Here is a 27,034-nt window from a genome sequence, read left to right on the forward strand (position 1 = left end):
TTTCTCCAGGGAATACTGCAAACGCCTGCAGATCTCGGATAACAACACCCAGTTTTTGCAGAACTTCCTCTCGCTCATGCTGGACATTTCTCCAGAATCTGATGAGTGTGAGCATCTTTACAGCATACAGAACTTTACACATCTGCCACTGCTGCAGACACACAGATGAGATAACATACCCCATGTGTTGTGTGTCAGGTGACCAAGGCCTCATCCACAACCTCATTTTGGATTCTCGGATCATTGGGCAGCTGGCCTCTCGGGTTTGGAAGAACAAGGACTTGAACTCGTGAGTCAACTTGTTGTTGCTATAAACTCCTGTGAGCACCTTTTGGTGATTGTGTTGATTTTGGGGCCACAGTGTTATCCCTAATTTCTTTGCTGGTATTGTCTTGAATTGTAAAACCAAAAAATCTCATCCTGCTCTCTTTTAACGGTCAAATATTTCCCTCATGGTAGCTTTTTATAATGTTAAAAAGAAAGGCTGTTTCTTTAGCATACTGTAAACTGTCTCATCTGACACTCATCCTATGCTAGTGGTTTCAGGCTTTAATAAGAGCTTTATAGAAATAGTCAATCTGATCGCTGATGGTCTTGTTTGGTTTTGTAGGTCAAAAGGAGGCATCACTATTCATTTCAATCTGTTTCATAATCCGTTAAAAACTCCTTACTTGGGCTTTAACACTGTTCAGTGCAAATGTAAAGCCATCTGTTTTAATGATATCAGAGCTTCAAACAAACTAAATCAAATATAATTGTTACAGGTACGGCTTCCTGGCTGTGTTTGCTTCCACTGATGGAGGAATAACACGAGTATTTCCCAATATGTAAGTAAATTTGATAGTAAGAGAAATTACTTTAGTTACACAAAGTAACATATCCAATTAACTTTTAGTTTTAGGTTAATTCTGTCCCTAAACTGTTTATTTTTTCGGATAACATTTAATCATTTGTGTTGTGTTTGTACAGAGCTGCTGAAATATGGGACGAGGATCCTGAACCTTTCAATTCAAACTATTACAGACGGAGCCTCGACAACAAAGGCTACATGTTCAGAGCTCCATCCAGATCATGTGAGAGACAGTGCAAGAATGAAAGTCTAACATTTTACATTAATAATGGATCTGATGGCTGTGTGTGTGTGTGTGTGTGTGTGTGTGTGTGTGTGTGTGTGTGTGTGTGTGTGTGTGTGTGTGTGTGTGTGTGTGTGTGTGTGTGTGTGTGTGTGAGAGAGAGTTAAGCTCATTGTTGGAATCATTATGTGGAAACATCTCAGTTTTCAGCAGGTGTCTTAACATGATGTGTTTGTGGACAGTCTTTGAATCAAGAATTATATATAAGGCGACCTGTAAATCAATGGTCCGTACATTGATGGCGTGATGACACCTGGGCCTTGAGGCATTGAAATATGGTCCAAAGCTCATAAGTTGACCTTGAGTTAAGATTTTTTATTTTTTGTCAATAAAGTCATTTTATATTCACAACTGGAAAGACTGTGGATAATGTCAATTCATCTTAAATTTAAAATTCTTAATTGAGCATTAATGCATCAGACATCAGACTGTGACCCCCCCATCAATGTTTTAAACTTGTGTTGTTGTGACCAGCAATGGATGACCCGGTTGGTGCAGAAAATGGAACTGTTGGAATTCTGGTCACTTCAGCTGTTGAGGTTAATTTAGGAGGAAAACTGCTCAAACCTTCAGGTAAAAAAAATAAAAGGTTAAATGATTCATGATTCTTGGCTATTGAGTAACCTCTGTATTTTTCCCCTTAATAATGTTTCCTGCTCTATTTTTCCTCTCTGTTTTCTGACCATGTGGTTGTCCTCACTCAGTGGTGGGAGTGAAGTTGGACTTGGAGGCGTGGGTGGACAAGTTTAAGATCCTGGCCAGCAACGTGTCGGACAGTCGACAGGGCTCACACAAGGTACAGTATCACTAATAGTCACTAATGACTTGATGGGATCTCATTTACTCCAACAACAGTAACAAAAATATTGAATCTCTCATGCTGCTTAACAGTGTGGACCGTCCAGAAGCTGTGAGATGGACTGTGAGGTGAACACTGATGTAAGGATGTTTTGTATTTCCTTCTCACTTCTGTGACCATAATCTTCAGATGTTAAATGTGCTATTGGTACTAATGTGATTATTAAATTAATCTGATAGATAAACAGAGCTGCTTGTCTGCAATTTAACCCCCAGAGTGATGAATAAGAGAGTTTTACAGGCTGTAAACTCAGCTGGTGCCTCGTATGAAGTATGATGTGGTAAAATATGCTCTGATTGGTGAAAAGATTGGAAGGCATGGTGTTTAAGCAACCCATTTTTGTATGTTTGTAGGACCTCCTCTGTTATCTAATTGATGACGGTGGGTTCCTGGTTATGTCCAATCAGAGAGATCACTGGAAAAAGGTACGTCTTTGTGTGCTGAACTGCCTTCTGATAAATTAAAGCAGATACTGTTTACCTGTAGGAGGTATTGTATAATTTGTTTTTATTGTTTACCTGTTGTTAATAGTGTTTTTGATACCAATGTTTAAAGGCTTGTGACTTTTCACACTTAAATGTAATAGAAATTAAGTATATCCTCTGAAAATAACTGTGAGTCATGACTGTTTGTGATGTTTTCCGAGCTTTTCCTAGCCGTAGCTTCAGTTTGTTTACATCGCCGAGACGGCCGGCTCATCCCCTCACGTATAAAAGTTGTTTAATTGAGGGACTAGAGAAAAGAAGAATAACATACTGTACTCACTGCTTAACTGTGTTTCTAGATCACGCTCATTTCGGGTAAATTTACATGCAGTGTGAAGATACGAGCATAATAAAGATCGCTAGCATTAGCATGCTAACACAACAATGCAGCGCGAGTTGTTTTGGATTCATGCTGGTGCTCAAGGGCGACATCTGCTGGATCAAAAAATTGCATATTAAGCCTTTAACCAGTGTTTTCTGGTTTTAAAATAAGTTTCTGGTCAAGAATCACTTATTATTTTAAGTCCCTTGAATTCAGTGTAAATTAATGAAACAGAACTAAATACAGATAAAAGAAACAAATAATAAACTTTAAGTTAGTTCATGTTGAACCACTGTGTGGCGCTGTAGACCTGATCCACTTTCTTTCTGTTATTGTCTGTCTTACTGTCTTCCCTTTATTTCATCTACAACAGATTGGTCTCTTCTTTGGTGATGTGGACCCTTACCTGATGCACGCACTCTACAACAACTCAATCTTCAACAGGCGTCAGTCTTTCCACTTCCAGTCTGCGTGTGAGCCAATAACCAGCAGCCACACCGGTGCAGCACACAGGGGCATCTTTGTGGTGAGAGGCTACCTGCAGAAGCTGGATTGTAGGACATTGTATCACCTGGATATGATGATAATCTCTCACGTGTAACTTCTGTCTGTTTCTGCAGCCGTCCATCGCTGACATGCTCAGTATGGCCTGGTGGACGTCGTCAGTGGCATGGTGAGACCCTGTTCCCTGCAAATGACACCAGCAGCATGTGAGGCGTCAAAACTATCTTAGCTGTGAATAAACTTTGGCACATGAAACCAGGAAGGATTCTCTTTTCTTTCTTGCTGGAAAGCTGCCGAGTTTACGCTTGGTTATTTTAAGCTCAGTGTTATAGTCGCTGTGTTAACTGTTATATGTTGATGGGTACAGAATGACCTCTGGGCTTTAACAAAGTGTAATATGAACTCTCTTACAGGTCTGTGACCCAGCAGCTACTGTATGGACTGGCCTACAACAGCTGGCTCTACCAAGGTGGATTTGTGAATCTTAACACTATCCTTTATGCACGCATAGATAGTTACATAATTAAAAAGATTCAAGAATTTAGTGATAAAAGTGATACAAAGAGATGAAAAAAGTTACTTCTACAATAACCTCACAAGTGGCTCCTTTGCATTTAGTTATTTTTCTTTTGGCTAAAACTTTGTTCTGACTATTAATTAAATGTGTTGTTTTGAAGATGGATTTATCTATAAAATACAGGAATTTTTTAAATACATGAAGTCTCATTTAACTCAAACAAAATGAGCCTGAATTGGGTTTTATATTAAGTGTTGTGTTTGTTTTGTAGATGATGTCCTGGTGGAAGGTTTTGAAACAAAGGAAAGCAGCTGTGTGACCATCCAAAGCCAGTTTTACTTTACAAACACCACAAACTCCTACAACGTGCTGCAGGACTGTGGAAACTGCTCACGGTGTGTTTTTAGGGGCGAATCAGCAGAATGTGTTTGCAGTGTGTTTGTGCAGTCATACCTGGACTGTACACACTGTAGCCTATGAAGTTAGTCTAACATCCATCACTGTCTCCCACAGGCTGTTTCACGCCAAGCGGATAGAAAACACAAACCTGCTGTTTGTGGTCGCTGAGACGCTCCCCTGCAGCTCGTGTGAGATCGAGAGACTAACACAGGTCAAGACAGAGTGTATCCTTTTCATGCTCACAAATTGTGGGGCTTTGTTGGTGCTGAAAGTGAAAATATCAATCGTGGCAGGTAAGGTCACTTTTACCTTAACTAAATAATAACAGTTCAGGAGGAGAATCCATGCGAAGTACTAAGCAACGCACGGTATCGTAAAGGCCCCACTTCCTGCTTTGACTACAGTGCCTTAGTAAGTACACATAAGTATATTCAATTCTTTAGTGTCAAATGAGAAATATAAGGTTGGAAAACACTTTTAAGCAGATAACTACATTTTATAGATAAATTCTTATCTCACAGATACAATAATAAAAAACATTTAATGCGTATGTTATGTGCATGTTTATCATTGGGGAACGATGAGAGCTAACTCAATATTACACACTTGTTAGCATTTTTTGCACATTCTCTCCATGCCCTAGCTCTGTCCACTCTCAAGTCTCTTTAACATTTTACATGTTAGGCACCACCTTGCTAATTTGGTTGGTAGGCTAGCTAGCTAATCCCATGTCATCTTTAACATTGGCATTCACTAAACAAGCTAAACTAACCCAAGTTTGCCTGGGTAGAAATGTTCAGTGGATTAAGAGTGAGTGTTTGCGACATTTATTCAAAAAAAATCATATATTGGTGGCTTGCATTGTTCAGTTTTACATAAATGGCTATAAATATGTTTGGATGGCAATTTTTTCAAGATAGCCAACTAGCTTACTTAGCAACTGCGATTATTACAGAAGTTAACTAACTCCCTATCAAGGTAGATAGTTTTCAAAGGTACTGGAGTCGAGCATGTCAACTTTCAACTGGAATGTTGTAAAGGTTTATAAAATATGTCACTTAACTGCATGAACTATGTGTGGCTTATGTGGGCCCTCAGCGACACATGTAAGCCACACATCTTCCAGTGTTGATTTATTTTCCACTTGGTCTTTTACTATGTAAAAATAGTTTGACAGATGGTATAACAGCTTATGAAAAATCCTCTTGGTGTTTGTGGTGACTCAAATGAAATTCGTATGTGCTTTTGGATGTCTCTACAATGTGTTATTGTTGGCTGTGAAACATAAACTCTGTGTTAGGTACAAATTCCATGTATGAAGCATACAAGGTTACAAGATTACAATGTGTATGTTCTTCTCTGAAAAAAAATCCTTATTGTCAATTCTTGTTGCAGGAAAACACGTCAGAGTGTGGACGGGGTCATGCTCTGCAGTCCTCCATAGGAGTCCTTCTCTTAATTCAGCTTATTCTGCCTCTTTTTCATCTCTGACACATACTGAACATACACTCCAACTGACATCTTTCATCTCTTTTGGTTCAGGCTCGGATCTACTGAAGGTCATGCCAAACAGCTACTGTTTAAATCTTCTTTTGATCTGCAGACAGCCCTGAAACGCATTTGTGCTGAAAAGAAAAAGTGGATCAGCTCTCAGTGTTTTTTGCCTTATTGCACATGCATTCGTTGGTGTGTCAGGGCTTGAGGACAGAATACGGAGAATGTGTTTAGTGTGCATGCCAGTTTAACTAGGACAAGCATGCTTCAGATTTAAGCACACAGGCTCAGCCAGGAGAACAATCTTAAAAGTCAGGGAGGCAGCTGAAATGTACTTTTAATGGACCAATGAGTAATAACCCAGCTGAGGCAAAGCCAGTTCAAATTTGAGGTTAGCGTGTTGGGGGTGAAATTGTAAAAGATCTAAAAACTCAAGTTAATTTTACTTTTTGGTGAACATGGTGGACGGAAGTATCGAGATCTTTAATTGATATAAAGTTTCTATACAAAAATGCAGCAATACAACCTAACAAGCAAGTATTCAAATTTAACTTAAAGCTCCTGTAAGAAAGTTTTCATTTGACAGTAGGCTGGACTTATCACAATGCATTAGATCATCAGAATAATGTTGTAACTCCTCAATTTTCACTTGTCCTGCTGTTTGATACCATAATCTATTATTTTACTAAATCTTTACTATGAAAGTGAAAAAAGCTACACTTGTCATATATTCAATTAAACATATTAATAATATTGGGCGCGCTGGTGGTGCAACGGTTAGGGCGCGCGTCCCATGTGTTGAGACTCTCATCTCAAGCAGTAGACCCAGGTTCGCTTCCACCCGTGGCCCCTTTCCACATGTCATTCCCCACTCTCTCTCCGACTCTATCCACTGTCCTCTCTCTGCATTAAAGGCACAAAAAGCCCAAAATAAATCTTTAAAAAAAAAAAAACATATTAATAATATTTCCCTCCACAGAATATAGGAGTAGAGGTTTTAAAGGTGCTGTTTTGTTTTCTTGTAAACAAAGTTTCTGTTAACAATCAGTTACTCACTAAAACACTCCTTCTTTAGAAACAAACTTGAGAAGAAATTATTGTAAAAAAAAATCAATACAATTTTTACATTTTGCATAATGCTATCATTTGTTGTTTCATTGATACCACTTGATGATTAGTAAAAAAAAAAAAAAAAAAAAAAACATGATTTGAAGAGACTTTGTTCTGAGTTTTAGATCTTTTATTATCACCCTGGGATTAAACCAACCTCAGTAGTTTACTCTATATGTGGAATTAAAGTTTACATTTTACAGCTTAGATTAGCCATCCATATCATTGACGCAGCTAGAAGATCTACATTGTGTACAACACACATTAAGCTAACTGCATGACAGTTTCTTTTAATAGAATCTGCTGCAGGTTGAACTTCACAGTTCAATCCTCTTGATTGCTCGGCTGCTCCTGAAAACTTCTGCTTTTGTAAACTTTGTGAAATTCAAAATGAATGATCTGCACCAGTTTCTAATTTGCATGCCTGGTTTTCGTAAATGTCTCTGCACACAGAGGAGTTCCTGCAACTTCAGCAGTTTTTTTTTGTTTAACATGACAGTAGATCCGAGCCTTGACCTTACATTCACTTCAGTGTCTTTGAATCCACCTCTAAACCTTTGCCAAGACAGTTTGTGTACTTAAAATCGTATCATATATGAAACAACGACCAAGAATGACTTCCCTCTGCAAGTACGCCCTGCCTCTTAAATCTTGAAACCTAACTATCATTTCGATAAAAAGCAGTTTACCCCAAAATATTTTCTTAGAGCACTTTGACTTATTATAAGATGACAGTTTTCAAGAGTAGGTATGATAAGAAACGTCAGTGTTAGACGTACAGCAAGGCAAGATTGTGTGACTTTTCATAACATATCATTGGTGAAACATTAGTGTTGTTTCATACCTAACAGGATTGTAAAAGTCGCAGTTTGATTTGTCGAAATGCTTCCACAGATTCTCAGTGTGATCTTGAAGTGCTTCCGGTTGATGGGTATAGGATGTAAAACACATCTCAAACTGACCAAAATGATCAAACGTTTACACTGATTTAGTTTGAAAGATACAGTATTAATCTGCCAAACCACTGCATGGTTTAGTGATGTAGTGCTGTGATAATTGGAAACTGTATTCTAGCACAAATGATCATGACCATAGATTTATTATAACATTTACGTAATGATCTATATCTATTATAGCACATAATATGCTAGATGTCAGTATAACTGGCAGTTGTTGGATTCGGGGAAGCTCTTTTATTTTGTATTTTGTATCTCCATTATTTGTCTAGCTTGAATTTATGCACTTCTGTATGCTTCTGTATGGGGAATGTAGTCTCTAAACTGCTTTAAGTGTCATATTATGAGTATGTGATGCTTTCAGACTCTTGAGATTTAATGGAAGTCTCACTGCAAGTGATGAATCGCTGTGGAAGAATAATTTTATGTTATCTTGTGAACCTCGATGTTAAAGTGATAGCTGAACATTTAAAATAATGATGACAGTACAATACGTAGCAATCCAGTCAGAGCAAATGTCTATTCTGTTCTGCATTAAGATCATTACTACTGGAATTGAAAATGTTTGTTTTCACTCAGATTTACATTTCTTTCATGGTTACAACTCTTAAATCTTTGTGATGTGTTGTTAAAACAGGCATTAAGGTTTAATTATCTCCAAAAATGATGCACAACAACGTAAAGAAAATAGCTGGAGATTCACCTCACCGTTTCCTAGAGTTAAATCCAAAAGCTTTAAAATATGGATTTTGTTTTGAGCAGTGTTAAGACATGAAATGACTTACTTAATCATATTCATTTCATTTTTTTTGCATCACAACTCATACCAAACAATTTTACAACGGATCATTTACAGTGATGTGAACACATAAGCAGTATTTGTCAGGAGGTCTGCTTGATGAAATCCAGAAAACATTTTCCCACAGTGATTCATCAGCCGTTGTCTTTTTATGTTACCATTTGATCTGATCAGAGTTAACTGGGATATTTAGCTTTTTTTGACAAAATATCTGTAAAATGTTGTTTCTCTCAGTCTGCCCGCTGTTCCACCCTGCAGTGCCTTGGTGCACTTTTCTTTTTGAAAGCAGGAACATTTGGATGTTAGATGAGTGGACGTTCATCCTGCGGGCCATGTGAAAGACATGCTTGAATGAAAAGAGTTTGACTCTAAATGGACTTCTCAGTCAGGGAACAAAGAAAGGAAGCTCTTCATGGACTTATGAACATTTTAAAGGAGAACAGCACAGCTGTTAATGACCACAACAGTGGTGTGTTAAACAGCTGGCCTCCAGTCCTGCCTTCTCATGGACAGATGTGTGACACGGCATTGAGTTCTGCTGGTCTGCTATGCGTTGTTTATCTCTACACTGTGTTTCAACCTTGAATCAAAGCACATAATCTTTCCACTTTCAGATTCTTTTCTTCATCCCATCCAAACACTGTATATCCTGTATTTGAAGCTTGTTGGAAATGTGTACTTTTCCATTAGGACTGACTGAAACGAGAGAATGTTTATGTACAGTTAACTTACTGTTGTGCATCTCTGCTGTCCCCAAGCATGCTGGGAACACAGAGAAGCAGATTTAAATCTCAACACTGTTTGGAGACCTCAGCAAAAACAAAGCTTTAAAAAAAAAAAACAGACAAAAACAAGCTCTGAGACCTGAAGTTTTACCTTCAGGTTGTGTTGCATTATTCAAACAACACTGTTGAACATTGTAGGAGAGACATTTTGTGACACTCTTTATAGCTGACAATATATTACTACTTTTGAGGTCAGTGTTGTTGTTCTGTTTAAATTACTGGTATTTATTTGCATGATATTTTGAAAGAATTTACAGATTTGTGTACATAGTTTGTTGGATATTTTACATTCCTGGCCACATTCAACTCTCCACTGCTGTGGCGAGAAGTGAAGGCGCCCTCTATGGAAAGATCTGAGTATTGCAGCCAAGGCCTTGGAGCACTTGTGTGTAAACAGAAAAAACTGAAATTTTGACTTCAGTGAAGCCTATTATATGTCAGTGTTTGCATTTTAGGTCTTTTGCAGCAAGTAAAAGCACAGATGAGTTTAGAAGTAAGAGCAACAAACTGCCTGATTAAACTTCTGTTATTTATTTAGGCAAAAAAAAAAAGTGACATTGAAATGCTGGAATAGATTTATGCATTTAAAGACTGTAACAACATATACAAGGCAGTGGCATGTGTGGGGACACTCCTTTATCAATCATCTTTGTTTATTTAACAGATTTATATAATGCTTATTTCATTTTATTATGTATTATTTTATTAATTGTTATTTATTTGGGTATTGTGGCTCATGTATGTATTGAACAGAAAGGAGCTGAATGTGTTTGAAGCTTGCGTTCGTGCACTGAGCAGTTTACAAGAATATGTTCAGAGGGAAAAAAAACCTAAATGCTGTATGTCCATGTTCTTTCATTTACTAAGTATGAAAAGAGAAGAATGTGAATGTTTTTGATGTAACTTTGCTTTTCATTTTGCTGACGTCGTTTACAGTTTCCTCTCTTTGTGCCAGTCTCCAATGCCACCTCATTTTTGTACAGACGATGTGATGCAGTCAGCAGACCATGAAGGCTAACTTTGTAAAGATTTTGTCAGTCACATTACAAATGGATATCTAGATGTTTATATCTTTGGTGATTAAATGCTATCAATATTTTTCACTTCAGTATTGAATCATTATTGTTCTTCACTGTTTCTAACTTAACCATTGGGCCCCTTTTCACCCAATTGGACAAACTGAAGCATACCCTTTCTGGTTCAAATCTCTGCTATTTCAGTGCTACACATCAGTAGTCCACTAGGGGGCTCAGTCCCAGGGTATGTATTATTTCCAATGGGACTCAATTTATTGCCATTTGGGTACAACGGGAGGTCCTGATGCAACCCCAATGCCACAAATATGCCCATTGCTGGTTTCCAATCAAGATGGATCCATTATATTGTTTTCCTTAACTAACTAACAAAATGAAATACCTTTAACTTCAACACATTAGAGTGACATGAAACTGCGAAAAGGACCAATTCTAAAATTTAAGTAGTTAAAATCTGTTAGTGTTTGGGATTCTTAAGCTTGACAAAGATTAGCTATTAAACCTGTTTGTGAAAAGATTTTATTGAGGGAATTCAGAAGGTATTGAAAGAATGTCGTTGCTCTGCTTTTTTGAGTATTACAGATGTACAGTATAAAACAGACTACAAAGGGCTGTAGAACTACATACGGTGAATGCCTTTAGCCATAGCAAAAGACACAAGTTTTTTTTTCCAAGATCAAATCTGGCTTTTTCCCCCTGGTCCCCTCAATAGGACAGCTACCTTTGAAAAGGGTTTTCTGAAAGTCGAAAGGTAAGTTTCTCAGTCGGCACAGTCCCTTCAGTATACTTCAACTATCTACTGCAGTGAGATTGTGTTTGAATGTCAGCAGTCAAGGATTAAAAAGTGAATTTAGGGTGGCTTGGTGAGGACCAGAAAAGAAACAGCTTGCATGATTCATCGTATGCATTTGCTCATTGTGTCACTCAGTAAAGATACCAAAGGCTGAGCTGGGCTCTAAAGGGGAAACAGGATAGGTTACTGGCCACGTCCACTGGCACCAAAAGCTCAGGATGAGGCTTTGGGATGTTTTGGCTGCTCTGATACACCAAAAGTACTACTGGTCAGCTGCTCTCAGTAATCTTGTTTGGATAAGAGATACCTTCTTTTAAGAGATAGTTCAGGCAGAGTGCCTTGTTACGAGGCTTAAAGAGAAATACATGGTCTGATATAGACATGAAATCAGACTATCGGTGTTTGGCAAGCAGGTTGAACCTTTTTTGACATTTTAATCCCACATGTTATGGTATAAGCAGCAGACCCTCAGAGGCTGTACTCACAAACTGAGCAGCACAGAATCTGAACACATGAAGCTTTCAGCAGACGTGGGCGGACGCAGGTCTGCAGCAGAACTTGACTCCCTTTTAGGTAAAACACTTTTTATTCCAAAATCTGTGGTAGCATCAGGTGTTTGTAACTGCCTGGTTTAGTGTACAGCAGAGCAGCTTATAAAGAGAAATTGATGTTTATGTTTAAGATTGAGGAAACATGTTTTATTTCAAGAGTGAGCAACTTTTAATTTTCAGAATTATTTAAAGAAAATCTCAACACTAAAAACAGCTAATGTACTGGAGGATTTGAACGCTTTAGGGAATAATTAATGATGTACTATTTATGACAAAAGGGCTAATTAGTGTAAGAGGACTGAAAGATGATGCAAATCTCTTTATTAAGGAAATCGTCATTAAACACTGATATGATTATTTGTGCATAGAAGAAAAGACCAAAGTTCCAATCTGCACAATACAAATACTAAAATACCTGTCTGCCTCTGGTAAACATTGTATGAAAGATCTCTCTTACAATAAGTCTGGTTTAAAGGCTTGTCTGGTGCCACAGATTCAGGAGCAGACAGGTGCAGTAAGATTAGAGAGGGGAGAAAGGCAGCTGTCATTCGACACAACGTCAACGAAATTGCTCGCCAAAGAGGAAGTACATAGTATAACAATGGAAGGTCACTCTACCCCCACAGGATTTGTGGAACTTCATATTAATCTCCACATGCAAAAACAGTGTCTATACATGTATTCCTGATTAAAGCAACAATATGTAACCTTTCCACCTTAAAGTAGTAGTAAAATAGTTTCAAAGGTTGATTTAATAGCACAATAACTTTCAACAGGGAGAATGGCATCTCTCCCATGCCTACAGCTCGGCCTGATGCCCGTTTACTGCACTATGTAACTTTGGCAGCTGGCCGAGGTCATCTCACAAGAATTGTGCACGGCTTTAAGGCACTAGTTCACACAGAAGCCTTCAGTTATAAAAAGATGCCAGCTAGCCGGTATCTGTAAAGCTTGATACATGGCTGAGGCTAGAGACAGCAGAGGACGGTGACGGATGAAGCTAAAGCTTGGTTAATACTTCTGCGTTGAATCTTAGCCAGTGTGGCCTATGCTTTTGCAAGCACTACATACTTGTGGCTTTGTGTTTCTGTGTACCTCTGCAATTGCCAAGTTAGTTATATCATCAGTTTCTGGTTCGGCCACACTCTCTGCTTATTTGTGTACATGCTATATAAACAGTTTGACTCTGATAATGAATTGTGTGTTTAGGATAAATTATAGTTTAATTTAACATAAACAATATCATCTGGCATATGAATATCAGGGTTTCTCCCCAAAGGCCACTGTTAGTCAGTCTTAGAGCTTTTATATTAATGATACTCTTTACAAAGACTCACCACCTCCATATTAATTATCATAATTCCATCTGCAGTCGCTGGTTTAATTATGTGTTTTCCAGAAAAGCTTTGTAACAGCTCAGGACTCAGCAGCAACTAGAGTAGGCTCTCTATCTTTTAGGTGCATATTGGTATATTTAAGGGATAGGCCTGTTACATCTGTTTCAATAGGCGGTCATTCAATGTTAGAAAGACGAGTTCAGCCTTTCAAGGATCGGACCTAGCCAACTTTAACAGAGCTCAGTCTGTTGAGATGGTGAGCCATCCGAGAGCTCACTTTATTAAAAATTGTATTTGTTTATTTAAAGGAGACATATGCAATGAAAATTGCTTAACATGTTAAATACAAAGTAGATGCCATGCATACAGGTTTCAAGCTGTGGCTAATTTGCAACCCCTGTCTCCTCCAACCTGTTATTGCTCCAGTGGGTTTGTAACTCAATTTGTTGTGTTGGTTCAATCTCGTGACTGAAACGTTAAAATGTAGAGTTTGAAACATCGGAAGAAAAAGGTCAAATGTCTTTAAACAGTTTGGTGTGAATGGGTTTTCATAATTGCTTCAAGGCTTTTTGCACCTTAACAAAATTGCAGTTAGAACATGAAAAGGATTATTATTTGTATTTTATTTTATACTTAATACGGCTTTTGACGACAAATTGTGAAAGTTAATTTTTAAAATACAGATCTGTGTTGTAAGATGATAAGGCTTGAGTTGGATTTACATATTCAGGTTGATCAAAGAAACCATCATTTCAAATTCGACAAATGTTTGTTTTACTAGTATGCACAAATAATTTCCCTACAAAAGTGTATCGGAAACAGAGATTCCACATTTCTTTATTAAACCATGTGGTTTAACTTGTGTATTTGTGGTGGGAACAAAAGTTTCAGAGACAGCAGACTGGCTTAAATTGATTTAATATAGATCTACAATAGTAAGAGAGAGCAGTTCAATAAATATTCATATTGTATGATTTTCATTTGTGTCTCTCAAAAAGTATGCACATTATTCTTCAGACTCCTTTCCCTACAGTGGGTGGAAAATAGAAAAAAGAAATAATGAGTGCCATGTAAAAATTGAATTAGATATAAATGACTAAAAACTTATTGAAGCACACTAACCCAAAAAAGAAGAACAGCATTAGACCATTCAATGTGATTTTACCTTGTAAGATTATCAGAAACCGTTTACTACCAGCTTATTGCCTGACTTCTATATTCTGCTTACTTTTCCAATGTCCCGACTCTTTGCCCTCAGTTTGTTGACCTGGGACTCTGCGATGTCAGCACGCTCCTGAGCCTCCTCCATCTCGTGTTGCACCTTCCTGTACCTAGACAGGTGAGTGTTGGCCTGCTCCTCCTGTGAGGGAAATCAACATTGTGTTAACTTCCATCAAGACTTTATTGATCTACTGATCCTGGTGATTCAGTTTTTTTACTGTCATTTTACATTTTACAACATTGTGCACACATAAAAAGAAGAGTATGGTTGTATTGTTCTGTTCCCAGGTTCCAGGTAACAAGTTTTTTACTCACTGCCTCCTCAGCCTGTCTCTTGTAGGCCTTCACTTTGAGCTGCAGCTTGTCCACCAGATCCTGAAGTCGGGCAACGTTCTTCTTGTCCTCCTCGGTCTACAGTTGACATGACAGAAATGAATGAATATACACAGTTTAGACACAGTTTTGCAAATCTGACCAATTATTTGCAATAAATAAATGAACTAGTTACCTGATAGGTGAGCTCCTTCACTCTTCTCTCATATTTACGAACACCTTTGATAGCATCTGTTCCTCGTCTCTGCTCAGCTTCAACCTCTGCTTCGAGCTCCCGCACCTTTCAAATATGAACACTTGCAATTACTAAAAAAGGGCAAGATTTTACATAAAAAAATGTTTTGTAATTTGCTGTACTATTCATGTTTACCCGAGCCTCCAGTTTCTGGAGCTGCTTCTTGCCTCCCTTCATGGCCAGATTCTCCGCTTCATCAAGGCGATGCTGCAGGTCCTTCACTGTCACCTCCAGGTTCTTCTTCATCCTCTCCAAATGAGCGCTGGTGTCCTGCTCCTTCTTCAGCTCTTCTGCCATCATGGCAGCCTGAAATTATGAAGTTTTGTTGAGTGTGAATTTATTGCACACTAGACCTACATTTGTGTACTAAACTTTGTTTTTGGTTACACAGAAAAGTCTCAGAATCACTCACATCAGTGATCGCCTTCTTGGCCTTTTCTTCAGCATTTCTAGCTTCCTGTACAGCATCTTCCACTTCACTCTGGATCTGGACAAGATCGCCTTCCAACTTCTTCTTGGTGTTTAAGAGGCTGGTATTCTATTATTTAAACAACAATGAATAATTGTCATGTGTTCAACAATAAAGGAACAAAGTTTAAATTGTAGTTGGTTGGCCCTTGAGCATACCTGAGAGTGCAGCAGCCCCACACGCTCACTGGCATCCACCAGCTCCTGTTCAGCTACTTTGCGGCCTCTCTCAGTCTGCTCCAGAGCAACTCTCAGCTCCTCGATCTCAGCCAGCATCAGGTTGTTCCTACGCTCCACCATGGCAACCTGCTCCTTCATGTCCTCCTGACCTCTGATAGCATCATCAAGGTGAAGCTGGGCATCCTGAAATGCAAAACATTGATAGATGTATCAGCTAACACTCAAAGCTACTTTATGAACCAAGACACTTCTCCACTAATCCTTCACTGGATGTACCTTCAGCTGTCCCTGCACGTTCCTCAGCTGTTTCTGGGATTCAGCTGCCTGCCGGTTGGCATGGCTCAGCTGAATCTCCATCTCATTGAGGTCTCCCTCCATCTTCTTCTTGATTCTCAGGGCATCATTTCTGCTCCTGACCTCAGAATCCAAATTACTCTGCATTGACTCAATCACTCTCTGGCTGTTCCTCTTGATTTGCTCAATCTCCTCGTCCTTCTCAGCAAGTTTTCTGTCAATCTCACTCTTAACTTGAGTGAGTTCCAGCTGAACACGGAGAATCTTGGACTCCTCATGCTCCAGGGTTGCCTGTGGACAAATGGGATATTCATCACCTGGAGTACACATAAGTTTCTTTATTTAAAAAAAAAAAAGAAAAAAAAAGTCACCCTTAAGAAAAATAGAATACAGGTGCCAAGTCTATAACCTTTACAAGATAGATCTCCCACATGTAGGGTCTAAAGCTCTGTTAATATTCAAAACTGTCTGACAGTGACAGCAGACACATGAACAGGAAGTGATTCATCTGACTTTTTCTTTTTGCAGTTTCAGACTTTGAATTTGACTTGTATAAAAATATGTCATATTTGATATCAAGCCTGTACTGCCCCTCCCCTGTACTATAGCTAAATGATTTGAACATGTGAGTTTCCTGGCTAGTGTGCCTATGAACTCTTACTGTTGATACGAGGATTCAAGTTTACCTCAGCCTCCTCTAGAGCAGTCTGGATCTCTGTCTTCTCACTTTCCACCATCTTCTTTCCCTTCTCAAGCTCATGGATGGCCTTTCCAGTTTCACCAAGCTGTTCCGTCAAGTCTGAGATCTCCTCTAGTGGGACAAATTAATTGAGCTTATTTTAGAATAATAAGTCAAAAAACAATGTACAGTAATGACAGTAGTCCTTAGTGTTGTTTAGTGTATATCCACTAAAGACTTAATTACGTTGGAGGTTCTTGTTCTCTCTCTTCATGGTCTCCAGTTGGTCCAGAGCTTCTTCATATGAATTCTTCATCTTGAAAAGCTCCGTGCTCATTGAGCGAGCCTCCTTCTGAGCTCCTTCCAGCTCTGCTTGGCTCTCCTCATACTTCTGCTTCCACTCTGACAGAACCTGAATAACAAGTGCAATAACAACTGAGTTTTTTTTTTCTAACCTCTCATTACCTGTCAAAACAGTGTAAATATGAAAATGTCAAACCTTGTCAAAGTTCCTTTGCTTCTTGTCCAGGCTAGCAGCTAGAGCATTAGCTCTCTCCACATCAATCATCATGTCCTCCACTTCACCCTGCAGTCTCTGTTTAGTCTTTTCCAGAGAGGCACATTTTGCATTCACAGCCTCGATGGACTCCTCTGCATCCTGAAGACGCTGGGCGAGCTTTTTCCTGATGAAACGTAAACAGATTTGAAATATTCATTGTTTCTGTGCACAAGGAAAACCTGAGTGATTTGAGGATCACTTTCATTCTTATGGAAGATTATTATGTTCATTACTTTGCCTCCTCCAGCTCCTCAGTGCGCTGAATGGCATCAGTCTCATATTTGGATCTCCACTGAGCCACCTCGCTGTTAGCCTTGGACATTGAACGCTGCAGCTCAGCTTTAGCTTCCTGCTCCTCTTCAAACTGCTCTCTGAGCAGATCGCAGTCATGACGGGATGACTGGACTGCATGTGCCAGGGCATTCTTGGCCTATGATACAAATGCTCATGATTAATATTTGATACTAGTCATCAGGAGGCATTTGTCTTTGTTACTATCCTGCTGGTTTCCTTACCTTAACTTCTTCTTCAACGTGCCTCTTCAGCTCCTCAATCTGCTGAGTGTAAGCCTGCTTTCCTCTTGTCAGCTGAGAGACCAGAGCTTCTTTCTCCTCCAGCTGACGTGTACATTCACCTAATGAAAGATTATAACTGACCTATTGAGCATCAGAAAGTGCAATAGCTGACTTAATATGTAAAAGAATTTAAGTGCATTTTATTTAGCAGTTTGCGGCTGGTGTCATTTGCTGATATTTGAAAGTGTGATGAAAAATGTAAAAATCAGAAATTGACAAAGCAATGAGCTGGAACATGGCTGTTCAAAATCAAAGGTAAAAAATAGTAAATATTGGCATGCATATATCTTTAGGTCAACAGATTGAATATAGCCAGTGAAGTGATGACAATTCACAATCTAATAGGTTAGGTCGTTGAAAACAAAAGTTTAAACTCACCATGTAAGTTAATAAAAGCAACATGTGAATACATTCTGAACTGGCAAAAATTATACAACTTTTTTCAATTACCATTTTCAGTTTGAAGTCTTGCTTTTTGGACACTCAAATCATTTAGTTGACGAACATTTTCGTCATTCTTGTTTTTCAGCTCACTCAGTTGATCTTCTACTGTTCTGCACAGCTTTTCAAGGTTTGACTGGTAAAAAACACAGAACATTTATTAGTCTGTGCATGTCTGCATTCTTTTTCACTCTCTGTATGAAGTCTTTAAAACCTCACCTTTGATTTGGCAATGGATTCCATATTGCTACTGAGGTCATCAATCTCCATCTTGTATTCACTCTTCTCTTTCTCCAGCTTCTGTTTGACTCTCTGGAGGTTATCGATCTGTTCCCCCAGCTCCGCCACGCTGTCAGCCTGCTTCTTGCGGAGGGCTGCAGAAGTGGCTTCGTGCTGCAGGGTGGACTCTTCCAGGTCACGCCGCAGCTTCTGAAACTCTGCTTCACGTTTTTTGTTCATCTCAATCTGAGCTGCAGTTGCTCCACCGGCTTCTTCAAGCCTCTCGCTGATCTCTTCAAGTTCCCTGGAGAGATCGGACCTCTGCTTCTCCACCTTGGCCCGAGCAGCACGCTCAGCCTCGATCTCCTCTTCTAGCTCCTCAATCCGAGCCTGAAACACACATGGTTTAACTGAAAATTGTTCACAATATTTTGTACCAACTGCTTTGACTATACTACAAAGGATACCTGAAGTTCCTTTATCTTTTTCTGGAGCTGGATTCCAAGACTCTGCTCATCCTCGATCTTACCCAGGAGCTGGCTTATCTCAAAGTCCTTCCTAGAAGTGGCAGAAAACAAATCCAAATATTAAAGCTACATTTAACTAGTGCCACTTGTTCAATATAGTGTACAAGCAGGTATAAAAAAATCTAATTTTGGGGTGTTTGTTTATTCTTACTTCTTTATTTTCTCATCAGACTGCTGCTTGTCATTCTCCAGATCCATGACGGTTTCCTGGGCCAGTTTCAAATCTCCTTCAAGCTTCCTCTTTGCTCGCTCAAGATCCATACGAAGCTTCTTCTCTTGCTCCAGAGAACCTTCAAGCTATCAAGGGAAGGGATGTTTCACAAGGTTAAAGTTATAACCATTTTTCACTAATATGGTCTTTAAGCCATGCATTGTTATCATATCTGTTGTATCTGTCCCATTCCTGGGCTGGATTTCAAGTTGACTTCATGCACAAAAGTGATTTCCATAAAACAAGGCATGAATGAAATCCAATGACGATATTATCTATTTGATTACAGCTTGATTGAGTTAAGGTCACTCTTTTTCAACTGTGCATGGGCTGTACTGACTTAGCAAACTATTAACAAAAAGGGGCACATAGTGTCTAAATGAACGGTCACATTAGCAGCTTAGGACGCAAACTTATGGATTTGTGTCTTACTGTTGTGTGGAAATAAGATACGGTTGCTCTTGGTTTAATGGAAATATCCCTAAAGGACTTATCCAACAAAATAATGTGAAATTGTTTTGCAGCACTCTCAACAGTTAAACAGTATATGTGACTAAGTCGCTGCCTGAGAGTGTTTGTGGCCCTTAGAATCCTGGGACATCTCGTATTAACCTGTTAGCATGCTAACATCAAATGTCATTTTCACAGTTTTATTATCAAGTTGAACTTTTTGAATTGTAATGAAGAATACTCACATCATCCACTTGTTGCTCTAACTTGGTTTTGGCCTTCGTCAGAGTGTTGACTTTGTCTTCCTCTGCCTGCAGATCATCGAGGGTCTGCTGATGTGCCTCTTGGAGGGCTTTCTTCTCTTTCGTCAACTTGGCAACAGTCTCATCTTGAGATGCCATTTCTTCTGTAAGGTTTTTGACCTGTGAAAGTTTACATGAATTTTAGTTAAAGGCCTATTATCCAACAACAAAAAAGGGAATATGTGATCAAAAGTCTTTCTTATTACCTTGTTCTCAGTGGCATGTTTCTCCTTTTCCACTTTTGCCAGTGTGAGCTCCAAGTCATCAATGTCCTTCTTCAACTCAGAGCACTCATCCTCCAGCTTCCTCTTCTTTGCTGTGAGCTCAGAATTCATTTCCTCCTCATCCTCCAGTCTCTCAGTCGTCTCTTTGAGTTTGGCCTCGAGCTGGATTTTTGCTTTAATGAGCCCCTCACACCTTTCCTCTGCATCACTGAGGTTTTCACTTTCCTAAAAGGCAATGCAGACAGGTTCACATATTTGTGGTAGGATATTTACTGTATTTAATATACAAGAATAAGCTGTGTAATGGTCCAACTTACAGATTGCACTTGCAACAACAGATCATTTTTCTCCTGTAGCAGAGAAACCATCTTCTCCTCCAGTTCCTTCTTTTTGGAAAGAGCCTTTGTCAAGTCCTCTTTGGTTTTTAAAAAGTCCTCTTTCATCATTGCCATTTCTTTTTCAGTCTCTGCACTCTTCAGCAGAGGCTTAATCTTGAAGTAGACCTTCATCCATGGCCATGTTTTGACATTCATGAATGCGCGGATGTTGTACTGGACGGTGAAAATGGCATCTCTGGAGAAGACAAGGAAAAAGTGAGTTCAGTGAATTTTCAAAAATAGTTATCTTATTATATATGACGATAGATTTCCAAAAATGAATTTACATCATGACCAGAAAAACACATTACCTTCTCTCTATCATCTTTACGAACTCCGTCCTCATGAGGAAACCTCTGCAGAGAGCCTGAGTCATTGTGACCAGCTGAGCCAGCTTCTCATCTCTTTTCTCTTCCAGAACTCCCAGCAGACCAGCTTTAAAGAACACCTGAAAAGAACCAATTGTATTCGGTAAATCAGAACTACTAATGATGGTCTTTTGGCCGCATTGGAAACAGCCATGTCCATGGAAGCGTTTCTTACTCTACCTTAGTGTGGCCGAACTTGTACTGTGTGTGGTCCACATCGATGGATCCCAGCAGTTTCTCTGACGCCTTCTTGTTATCTATGAATTGTCCCTCAGGGATGACACTAGCATTCAATACTTTGTATCTAAAATGAAAGATTTCACAAAGTTAGGCATGTACACTCTAAGACCATGAATAATTTTCAGTTACTTTATAGATTGTTTTTCTGCTACCTCTGCTTGAAGTCACCATAGAGGATTCTGCTCGGGAAACCTTTCCTGCAGATCCTGATTCCTTCCAGCACACCGTTACACCTCAGCTGATGGATGACCAGGAAGTTCTCCATGAGACCTATGAAACATTATTGAGTAACATGATTTGTAAATGTGTTTGAAGAAATGTTTGAATCAAGTTTTTTTTTTTTTTTAATAACTTCATTAACAAACACCATAGAGACACATACCAGGTGTCTTTGATTCATTTGGAATCAGGCAGCGCACAAAATGAGGATGTGTGCTCCTCAAATTTGTCATCAGCTTGCCCAAATTCTCCTGAAGAATTAAAGGACAATAAATGTATTAAAGGCATCAAATTAGTGCAGTAAACTTTCAAAGCCATCCTTTCACATCTTACTCTGAACAATGCAGACACAGTTTGAAAGGATCCACCCTTCTTTTTGGCACCTTTCTTTCCAGCAGCCTCAGCTGTCAGTGGAACAACAGTAGCATTAGATTCAATTCAGCACAAGAAACACATGTCACATTTCAATATTTCCTACCATTTGGAATTATCACAACATTTACCATCTGCTGATGCATGTGATGCATACAGAAAGCACAGCAGTTTGTTTGATGCTTTCTGGTAGAGCTGAACCACTGAGTCGTTCAGAGGGTCTTTGTTTTTGTCGAGCCATCCGGTGATGTTGTAATCAACAGTACCAGCGTAGTGCACCAGGGCAAAGTGAGCCTCAGCCTTGCCTTTGGCTGGCTTTGGCTTCTCAAAAGACTTGGTTTTACCAAGATGCTGGTCATACAGTTTGTTCTTGAAGGTGGTGTCTGATGCCTTGGGGAACATGCACTCCTCTTCAAGGATGGAGAAGATGCCCATTGGCTGGCAGGATAGAATGATTATTTAATACAAAAAATCTGAAGTCATCAAATCAGATAGTTTTATTGGTAAGTGCAAAATAGCATGTTGCTCAATGCTCACCTTCTCAATCAGCTCAATGCATGCAGCCAGATCCATACCAAAGTCAATGAACTCCCATTCAATTCCTTCTTTCTTGTACTCCTCTTGCTCCAGCACAAACATGTGGTGGTTGAAAAACTGTTGCAGTTTCTCATTGGTGAAGTTGATGCACAGCTGCTCCAAGCTGTTGTACTAAGAAGATTAAGAAAGCAAAGGTCAGTGAAGGCTATATGAAGCAAATGCTAAAATTGCTATTATTTGTACTCTTAGCTTTAAAACAGGCTACAGAAGTTCATGCATTATCAGTTAAGCACACTTACGTCAAAGATTTCAAACCCAGCAATATCCAGGACACCGATGAAATAGCTTCTGGGCTGCTTGGTATCCAACATCTCATTAATTCTGACCACCATCCACAAGAACATTTTCTCATAGATAGACTTGCAGAGAGCACTGACAGAATTGTTGACCTGATTTCATAGAAATAATGATAAAAGAAAAAAAGATGAATGACAAGTGTTCAACAGGCTACAGAAAAAAGATTGACACAACTTTGTCTGAAAATGAACATGTTACCTGAGGCACAGTCTGACCCTTAGTCACAAACTCGTTTCCGACTTTCACCCTCGGATAGCACAGTGCCTTCAGTACGTCAGCGGAGTTCAGGCCCAAGAGGTAAGAGATTTTATCAGCAACTGAGAAAAAAAAAACAGTTAATTGAGAGATGTTAGTCAAAAGAGAATACAAAGAGGTTTATGGAAGAGGGAAGAGAGGGAAAAAATGGAAATACAACACACCCTCCGTGCCATCCGGCTCAGCCTGCTCTTCACGCTGTTTCTGCTTGAACTTCATGTTTCCATGATGCATCACAGCTCCAGTCAGCTTGTAGATGCCTTGTTTCTCCTCCGCAGTGAAGCCAAGGATGTCGATTGCAGTCTGTGAGTATAAAAAAATAAATAAAGCCATGAGTTCTGCTCTCAATTAATGAAAATGGATACAGCTTTTTTAAGGTAGTGGATTTGATCATTTCCTTACATCGGTTGCAATGAATTCTTCAATGTCATCGATACTCTTGACCGTGATTTCACCCTGACTGATCATGTGGTAGTCATACGGGTTTGTGGTGATAAGGAGAGCCTCTGAAAAAAGTAAACCCATGTGGTTGATACTTGTAAGCAAACATACACAGTAAAGCCGACACTAAACAGTACATTTAGATCAAATATGTTTTACCTATCAGCTCTGGTTTGTGACCTGTCATGAGCTGATAGAAGATGTGGTAGCTCCTCTCAGCAGACAGCTGGAATGTCACTCGAGATTTCTCCAACAGATCTGTAAAACACGGAATAAATGATTTGCGGTTCGTCTTTTCCCTAAAATCTTAAGGATGAAGAAGGGCCAAAAGCTTACACGTTTCGATATCAGCTGAAGCCAGCTTTCCAGTTGTTCCAAAATGGATGCGAATAAATTTACCCTGAAGAAGGAGACAGTTGTAAGCATTTGAATATTTTTTTAACTCACTCTCAAAATCAAAGTTCAATTTATTGAACCGAAACTTACAAAGCGGGATGAGTTGTCATTCCTCACAGTTTTGGCATTACCATAAGCCTCCAGCAGGGGATTGGCTGCAATGATTTGATCTTCCAGAGACCCCTTCATTCAGTAAACCAGAAACAAGAATTAGACGGTCATACTTGAGGGTCCAAAATGACATTCAATATGTCAGTTTTGTTGTCCTGTTAAAAGCCTTGTTCATTTACCTGTATTTTTCCAGTCTGCTCCACTTTCTTTCCTCCAGCCACTGCGATTGTAGCAAAGTACTGGATGACACGTTTGGTGTTGACAGTCTTCCCTGCACCAGATTCTCCACTTTGGGCATACAGAATGAATTAGCACAAACAAACTCTTGTTCAAAGATTTTGTGTATTGCATATTGTCCAGCAAATATTTGTGTATGGTTATGGTTAGTTTATGTTAAAGGATGACAGGACTTCTCTGTGACATATATTGATTTCAGTTTCCTTGTAGATGAGGTGAAAAGGTTGTAAAAATGATCAAACTTACGTGATCAGGATAGACTGATTCTCACGGTCTGTAAAAAAACAAAACATTAGTATGCTTTTTACATAACAGAAAGTTTCAAACCTGCCTCATGTACATTATTCAGCCTAAACCCTCTCTAATGTCAAAATAAATAAACCAAAATAAGTTTATCCAGCAGCTACTTGCTTAATATACTAAAACATTGATGTGCACTGTAAATGCTCTTGTCTTCACAAATATTAGCTTTTCTTCTAAAACCCTTGAAGTTTCTGGACATTGTGTTGTGTACACACCAGTGAGCATGAACTGATAAGCGTTGTCAGAGATGGAGAAGATGTGGGGTGGAGCCTCAATCCTCTTTTTGCCTCTGTATCCTTGCACAACCCCTGAGTCGTACACTGGGAGCCACTTGTAGGGGTTCACAGTCACACAGAACAGCCCTGAGTAGGTCTGGGGAAGGACAGAGAGGCTTTTTACTGACACACTTCTTGATGGAGTCGGATTTCATCAACTGATGTGATAATCAGAATCAAACTCACATAGATCATCCATGCTGCATAGCGCTCTTTGAGGTTATACAGCACAGAGGGTTCACTGAGGTGGGTCATCATGGCCATGTCCTCAATCTTATCGTACTTTGGAGGGTTCATGGGGAAGACCTCTGTGTCTTTTACAGTGATTGTCTATTACAGGGACAGAAACCATACAGAACTGGTTACAGCCAGCTGATCAGTTTAAAGTCTGTAATGTTCAAGGCTTGACCTTTCTTAAAGTGTTGTAGTTATGAGTATGCATCACAAGACATGCACTAAACATACATAACAAATGACAACTTGTTTTGAACAAAATTAGGATAAGATGATACTTTGTTGATCCCCCAGGGTGGAAATTCGGATGTTGCAGCAGCTCAAGACAAGTAGCAGTAGGTAGTACAAAAAATAAAAAATTAAAACAGAATCGATAATCAATCATTCGAATAAAATAGGCGGATATACAACTGGAATATAAAGGAGGGAAGTGAACTATGCAGGACAATTGAGACATTATGTGCAGTGAGTGTTAAAGTGACAAGTGATGATTCATAATGACGTGGTTTGATTATTGCAGTATTATAATATATAATATAAGGTGCATTTAAGAGGAAGTGAGGTACTCAAAATTGTGCTCTTCTAGACTGAAAAAAACAGAAAACCTGTCACAAATGTTGTCTCATTAGCTTTGTACTTATATGATTTATGCATTTATTAGAATTACAAGACTTCAAGTTTGTGAATAACCTTTTTTTCTCCCCCCCCACAGTGCGGTCACACTCACCTTTCCACAGAGAGTCTCCACTGTGGCTTTGCCACCTTCTCTCTTTACAAGTTTCCCTTTGAGGTACATCTCTGCAGGTTCGGTCACAAAGTACGCCGATTTAGCATCAAAGGGGGTGTTTTGTGCTTCAATTCTCTCTCTTTCTGGCTTCCGGAGGAAAGCGGCCGCCGCACCAAAACACTCCATTTCTGCGTCCCCCATGGTGACTCTTTACTGCAAGTAGAAAATATTTGATGAATTGTTCTCAGCTCTGATGTCTACACCCAGGATGGTAGTTGACTGTTTCACACTTTGAAAATACTTTGAAAATACTTTTAATGCTGTGACACGTGTAACACTGAAACAAACACCAGGAGAGTTTGCCTATTCATAGCACCACATATTTCCTAAACAAAAGCTGAATTACTTGATAAATGAATCACTTCACAATTAATCGTATCCATTCTGTACTCTGCTATGATTAAAAATGATCTTGACAAATTCAAACATGGTAGGAAAAGTCAATTACCTTTTTCCCTCTTCTCAGAAGAACAGCTGCTGATGGTTTAATGAGGATCCTGAACAAAGAGACACACAGTTGAAATAATTAACTGTGATTAGACATTCCTATTTAAAAAAAACAAAAGCAAAAAAAAGGGACTGCAATCTGAAATAAATCTTTAATAGCCATCGGTTGTGGATGCACTTGTGGTGCCTGGCAGTAAGCAGTCATGCCCTGCATTGTTCATTAAGCTGCTGGTTTTCTTCCTGCTAATAAAAGACTGTTTCTCACTCACCTTGACTATTCGCCTGTCAGTCCTTGGGGGTGTCCAGCCTCCCTTCTTATATAGAGAGATCAGTGTTCAGTCAGCACAAATTACTTTCTTTATTTGGTCATGCACTGTAAGGCTCTCCTGCTCGAGTATTTCTGCGTTTGATCTGATATGTGGAATCACTGATCAAGTTTTTCAACACTTTCCACCAGGCAAGTTTCAGACAATGACAAGAACTTAAATGGGAAATAAATACAAAGACTGTTGATGATTATGTTTCTTTAGTATTGTGGTCACACGTCCAACACAAGCATAGATAGGTTAATGTGATGTTTTCCCCCGATCATTCAGAAGAATATTAATCAGAAGGGATTGTTTTTAGAAATCACTGTGTCCCTTAGGGCTGCAGTAACATAGCAAGAGAGAGCACTTAAAACATTTGTCCCATTATAAACTATGTCACAAGGAGTAATGGTGCCAAACAATAGACACAGTTAAACTAGAGACTGAACTTTAAAGTGTATAAATAGACTAGGACTCTTACAATGCAGCACTTTTTTTTATTAACCTTGTGTAAATATTCTTCTGTTCAGAGTTCAGACATTGTTTTGGTCTTTACGATAATCTTCATAATGCACCTTGGCACGGCAGAGGATCCGACTTTAGCCATGGAGAAGCTCTCATATGTCACTGGTATTCTGTCCCAGAAGCCTTGCAAGTTTTCCCTTTGACAAAGGAACAGAGTTGAGCCTAACAGTTGCTAATCTGAGAACCTGTGAAAATAATGATACCTCAAGATAACAGAAAGGCTCCTCGAGGTCTGTCTTTTACGAAATC

The 27,034-nt window shown here is 39.2% G+C and overlaps 2 protein-coding genes across 2 annotated transcripts in view; one reads left to right on the forward strand and one right to left on the reverse strand.

The window, feature by feature from the left end:
• The window catches only part of LOC109990358 (voltage-dependent calcium channel subunit alpha-2/delta-2), a 36,989-nt gene extending 26,518 nt beyond the window's left edge, over nucleotides 1-10,471 (forward strand). The window contains exons 24-38 of the mRNA XM_020642465.2: nucleotides 10-107; nucleotides 199-289; nucleotides 765-827; nucleotides 970-1,073; nucleotides 1,608-1,706; nucleotides 1,838-1,929; nucleotides 2,025-2,072; nucleotides 2,346-2,417; nucleotides 3,173-3,325; nucleotides 3,420-3,472; nucleotides 3,717-3,772; nucleotides 4,092-4,215; nucleotides 4,334-4,443; nucleotides 4,548-4,630; nucleotides 5,615-10,471. Of these exons, the coding sequence (XP_020498121.1) occupies nucleotides 10-107; nucleotides 199-289; nucleotides 765-827; nucleotides 970-1,073; nucleotides 1,608-1,706; nucleotides 1,838-1,929; nucleotides 2,025-2,072; nucleotides 2,346-2,417; nucleotides 3,173-3,325; nucleotides 3,420-3,472; nucleotides 3,717-3,772; nucleotides 4,092-4,215; nucleotides 4,334-4,443; nucleotides 4,548-4,630; nucleotides 5,615-5,710 (1,342 nt within the window). The 3' untranslated portion in view covers nucleotides 5,711-10,471. The remainder of the gene's footprint in view (nucleotides 1-9; nucleotides 108-198; nucleotides 290-764; nucleotides 828-969; nucleotides 1,074-1,607; nucleotides 1,707-1,837; nucleotides 1,930-2,024; nucleotides 2,073-2,345; nucleotides 2,418-3,172; nucleotides 3,326-3,419; nucleotides 3,473-3,716; nucleotides 3,773-4,091; nucleotides 4,216-4,333; nucleotides 4,444-4,547; nucleotides 4,631-5,614) is intronic.
• A 3,508-nt stretch (nucleotides 10,472-13,979) lies between these two features.
• Nucleotides 13,980-26,236, reverse strand: LOC109990357 (myosin heavy chain, fast skeletal muscle-like). The gene is made up of 41 exons (XM_065954857.1): nucleotides 26,222-26,236; nucleotides 25,954-26,002; nucleotides 25,446-25,658; nucleotides 24,671-24,814; nucleotides 24,425-24,581; nucleotides 24,153-24,180; nucleotides 23,849-23,957; nucleotides 23,649-23,741; nucleotides 23,499-23,562; nucleotides 23,322-23,420; nucleotides 23,124-23,227; nucleotides 22,886-23,024; nucleotides 22,665-22,783; nucleotides 22,409-22,558; nucleotides 22,110-22,280; nucleotides 21,704-22,010; nucleotides 21,534-21,604; nucleotides 21,364-21,451; nucleotides 21,134-21,251; nucleotides 20,922-21,045; nucleotides 20,685-20,821; nucleotides 20,314-20,569; nucleotides 19,979-20,221; nucleotides 19,716-19,892; nucleotides 18,961-19,106; nucleotides 18,750-18,840; nucleotides 18,283-18,672; nucleotides 18,073-18,199; nucleotides 17,563-17,681; nucleotides 17,281-17,477; nucleotides 16,988-17,171; nucleotides 16,735-16,900; nucleotides 16,496-16,620; nucleotides 15,792-16,100; nucleotides 15,495-15,698; nucleotides 15,280-15,405; nucleotides 15,003-15,173; nucleotides 14,808-14,912; nucleotides 14,615-14,710; nucleotides 14,307-14,438; nucleotides 13,980-14,105 (listed from the first exon to the last, which is right to left on the reverse strand). The coding sequence occupies exons 3-41, from the start codon at nucleotides 25,644-25,646 to the stop codon at nucleotides 14,085-14,087; spliced, it is 5,808 nt and encodes a 1,935-aa protein (XP_065810929.1). The 5' UTR covers nucleotides 25,647-25,658; nucleotides 25,954-26,002; nucleotides 26,222-26,236; the 3' UTR covers nucleotides 13,980-14,084.
• Nucleotides 26,237-27,034: the final 798 nt, after the last annotated feature.

The sequence above is a fragment of the Labrus bergylta genome, chromosome 5 (genome assembly GCF_963930695.1).
Source record: "Labrus bergylta chromosome 5, fLabBer1.1, whole genome shotgun sequence".
NCBI classification, from domain to species: domain Eukaryota; kingdom Metazoa; phylum Chordata; class Actinopteri; order Labriformes; family Labridae; genus Labrus; species Labrus bergylta.

Coding starts and splice junctions, on each gene's coding strand:
- LOC109990357 (XM_065954857.1), bottom strand. CDS start 25,646: ATGGGGGACGCAGAAATGGAGTGTTTTGGTGCGGCGGCCGCTTTCCTC. Junction 21,252..21,363: donor AAATGAATCAAAGACACCTG/GTATGTGTCTCT, acceptor AATGTTTCATAG/GTCTCATGGAGAACTTCCTG. Junction 15,699..15,791: donor ACGTGCAGGGACAGCTGAAG/GTACATCCAGTG, acceptor TTTGCATTTCAG/GATGCCCAGCTTCACCTTGA.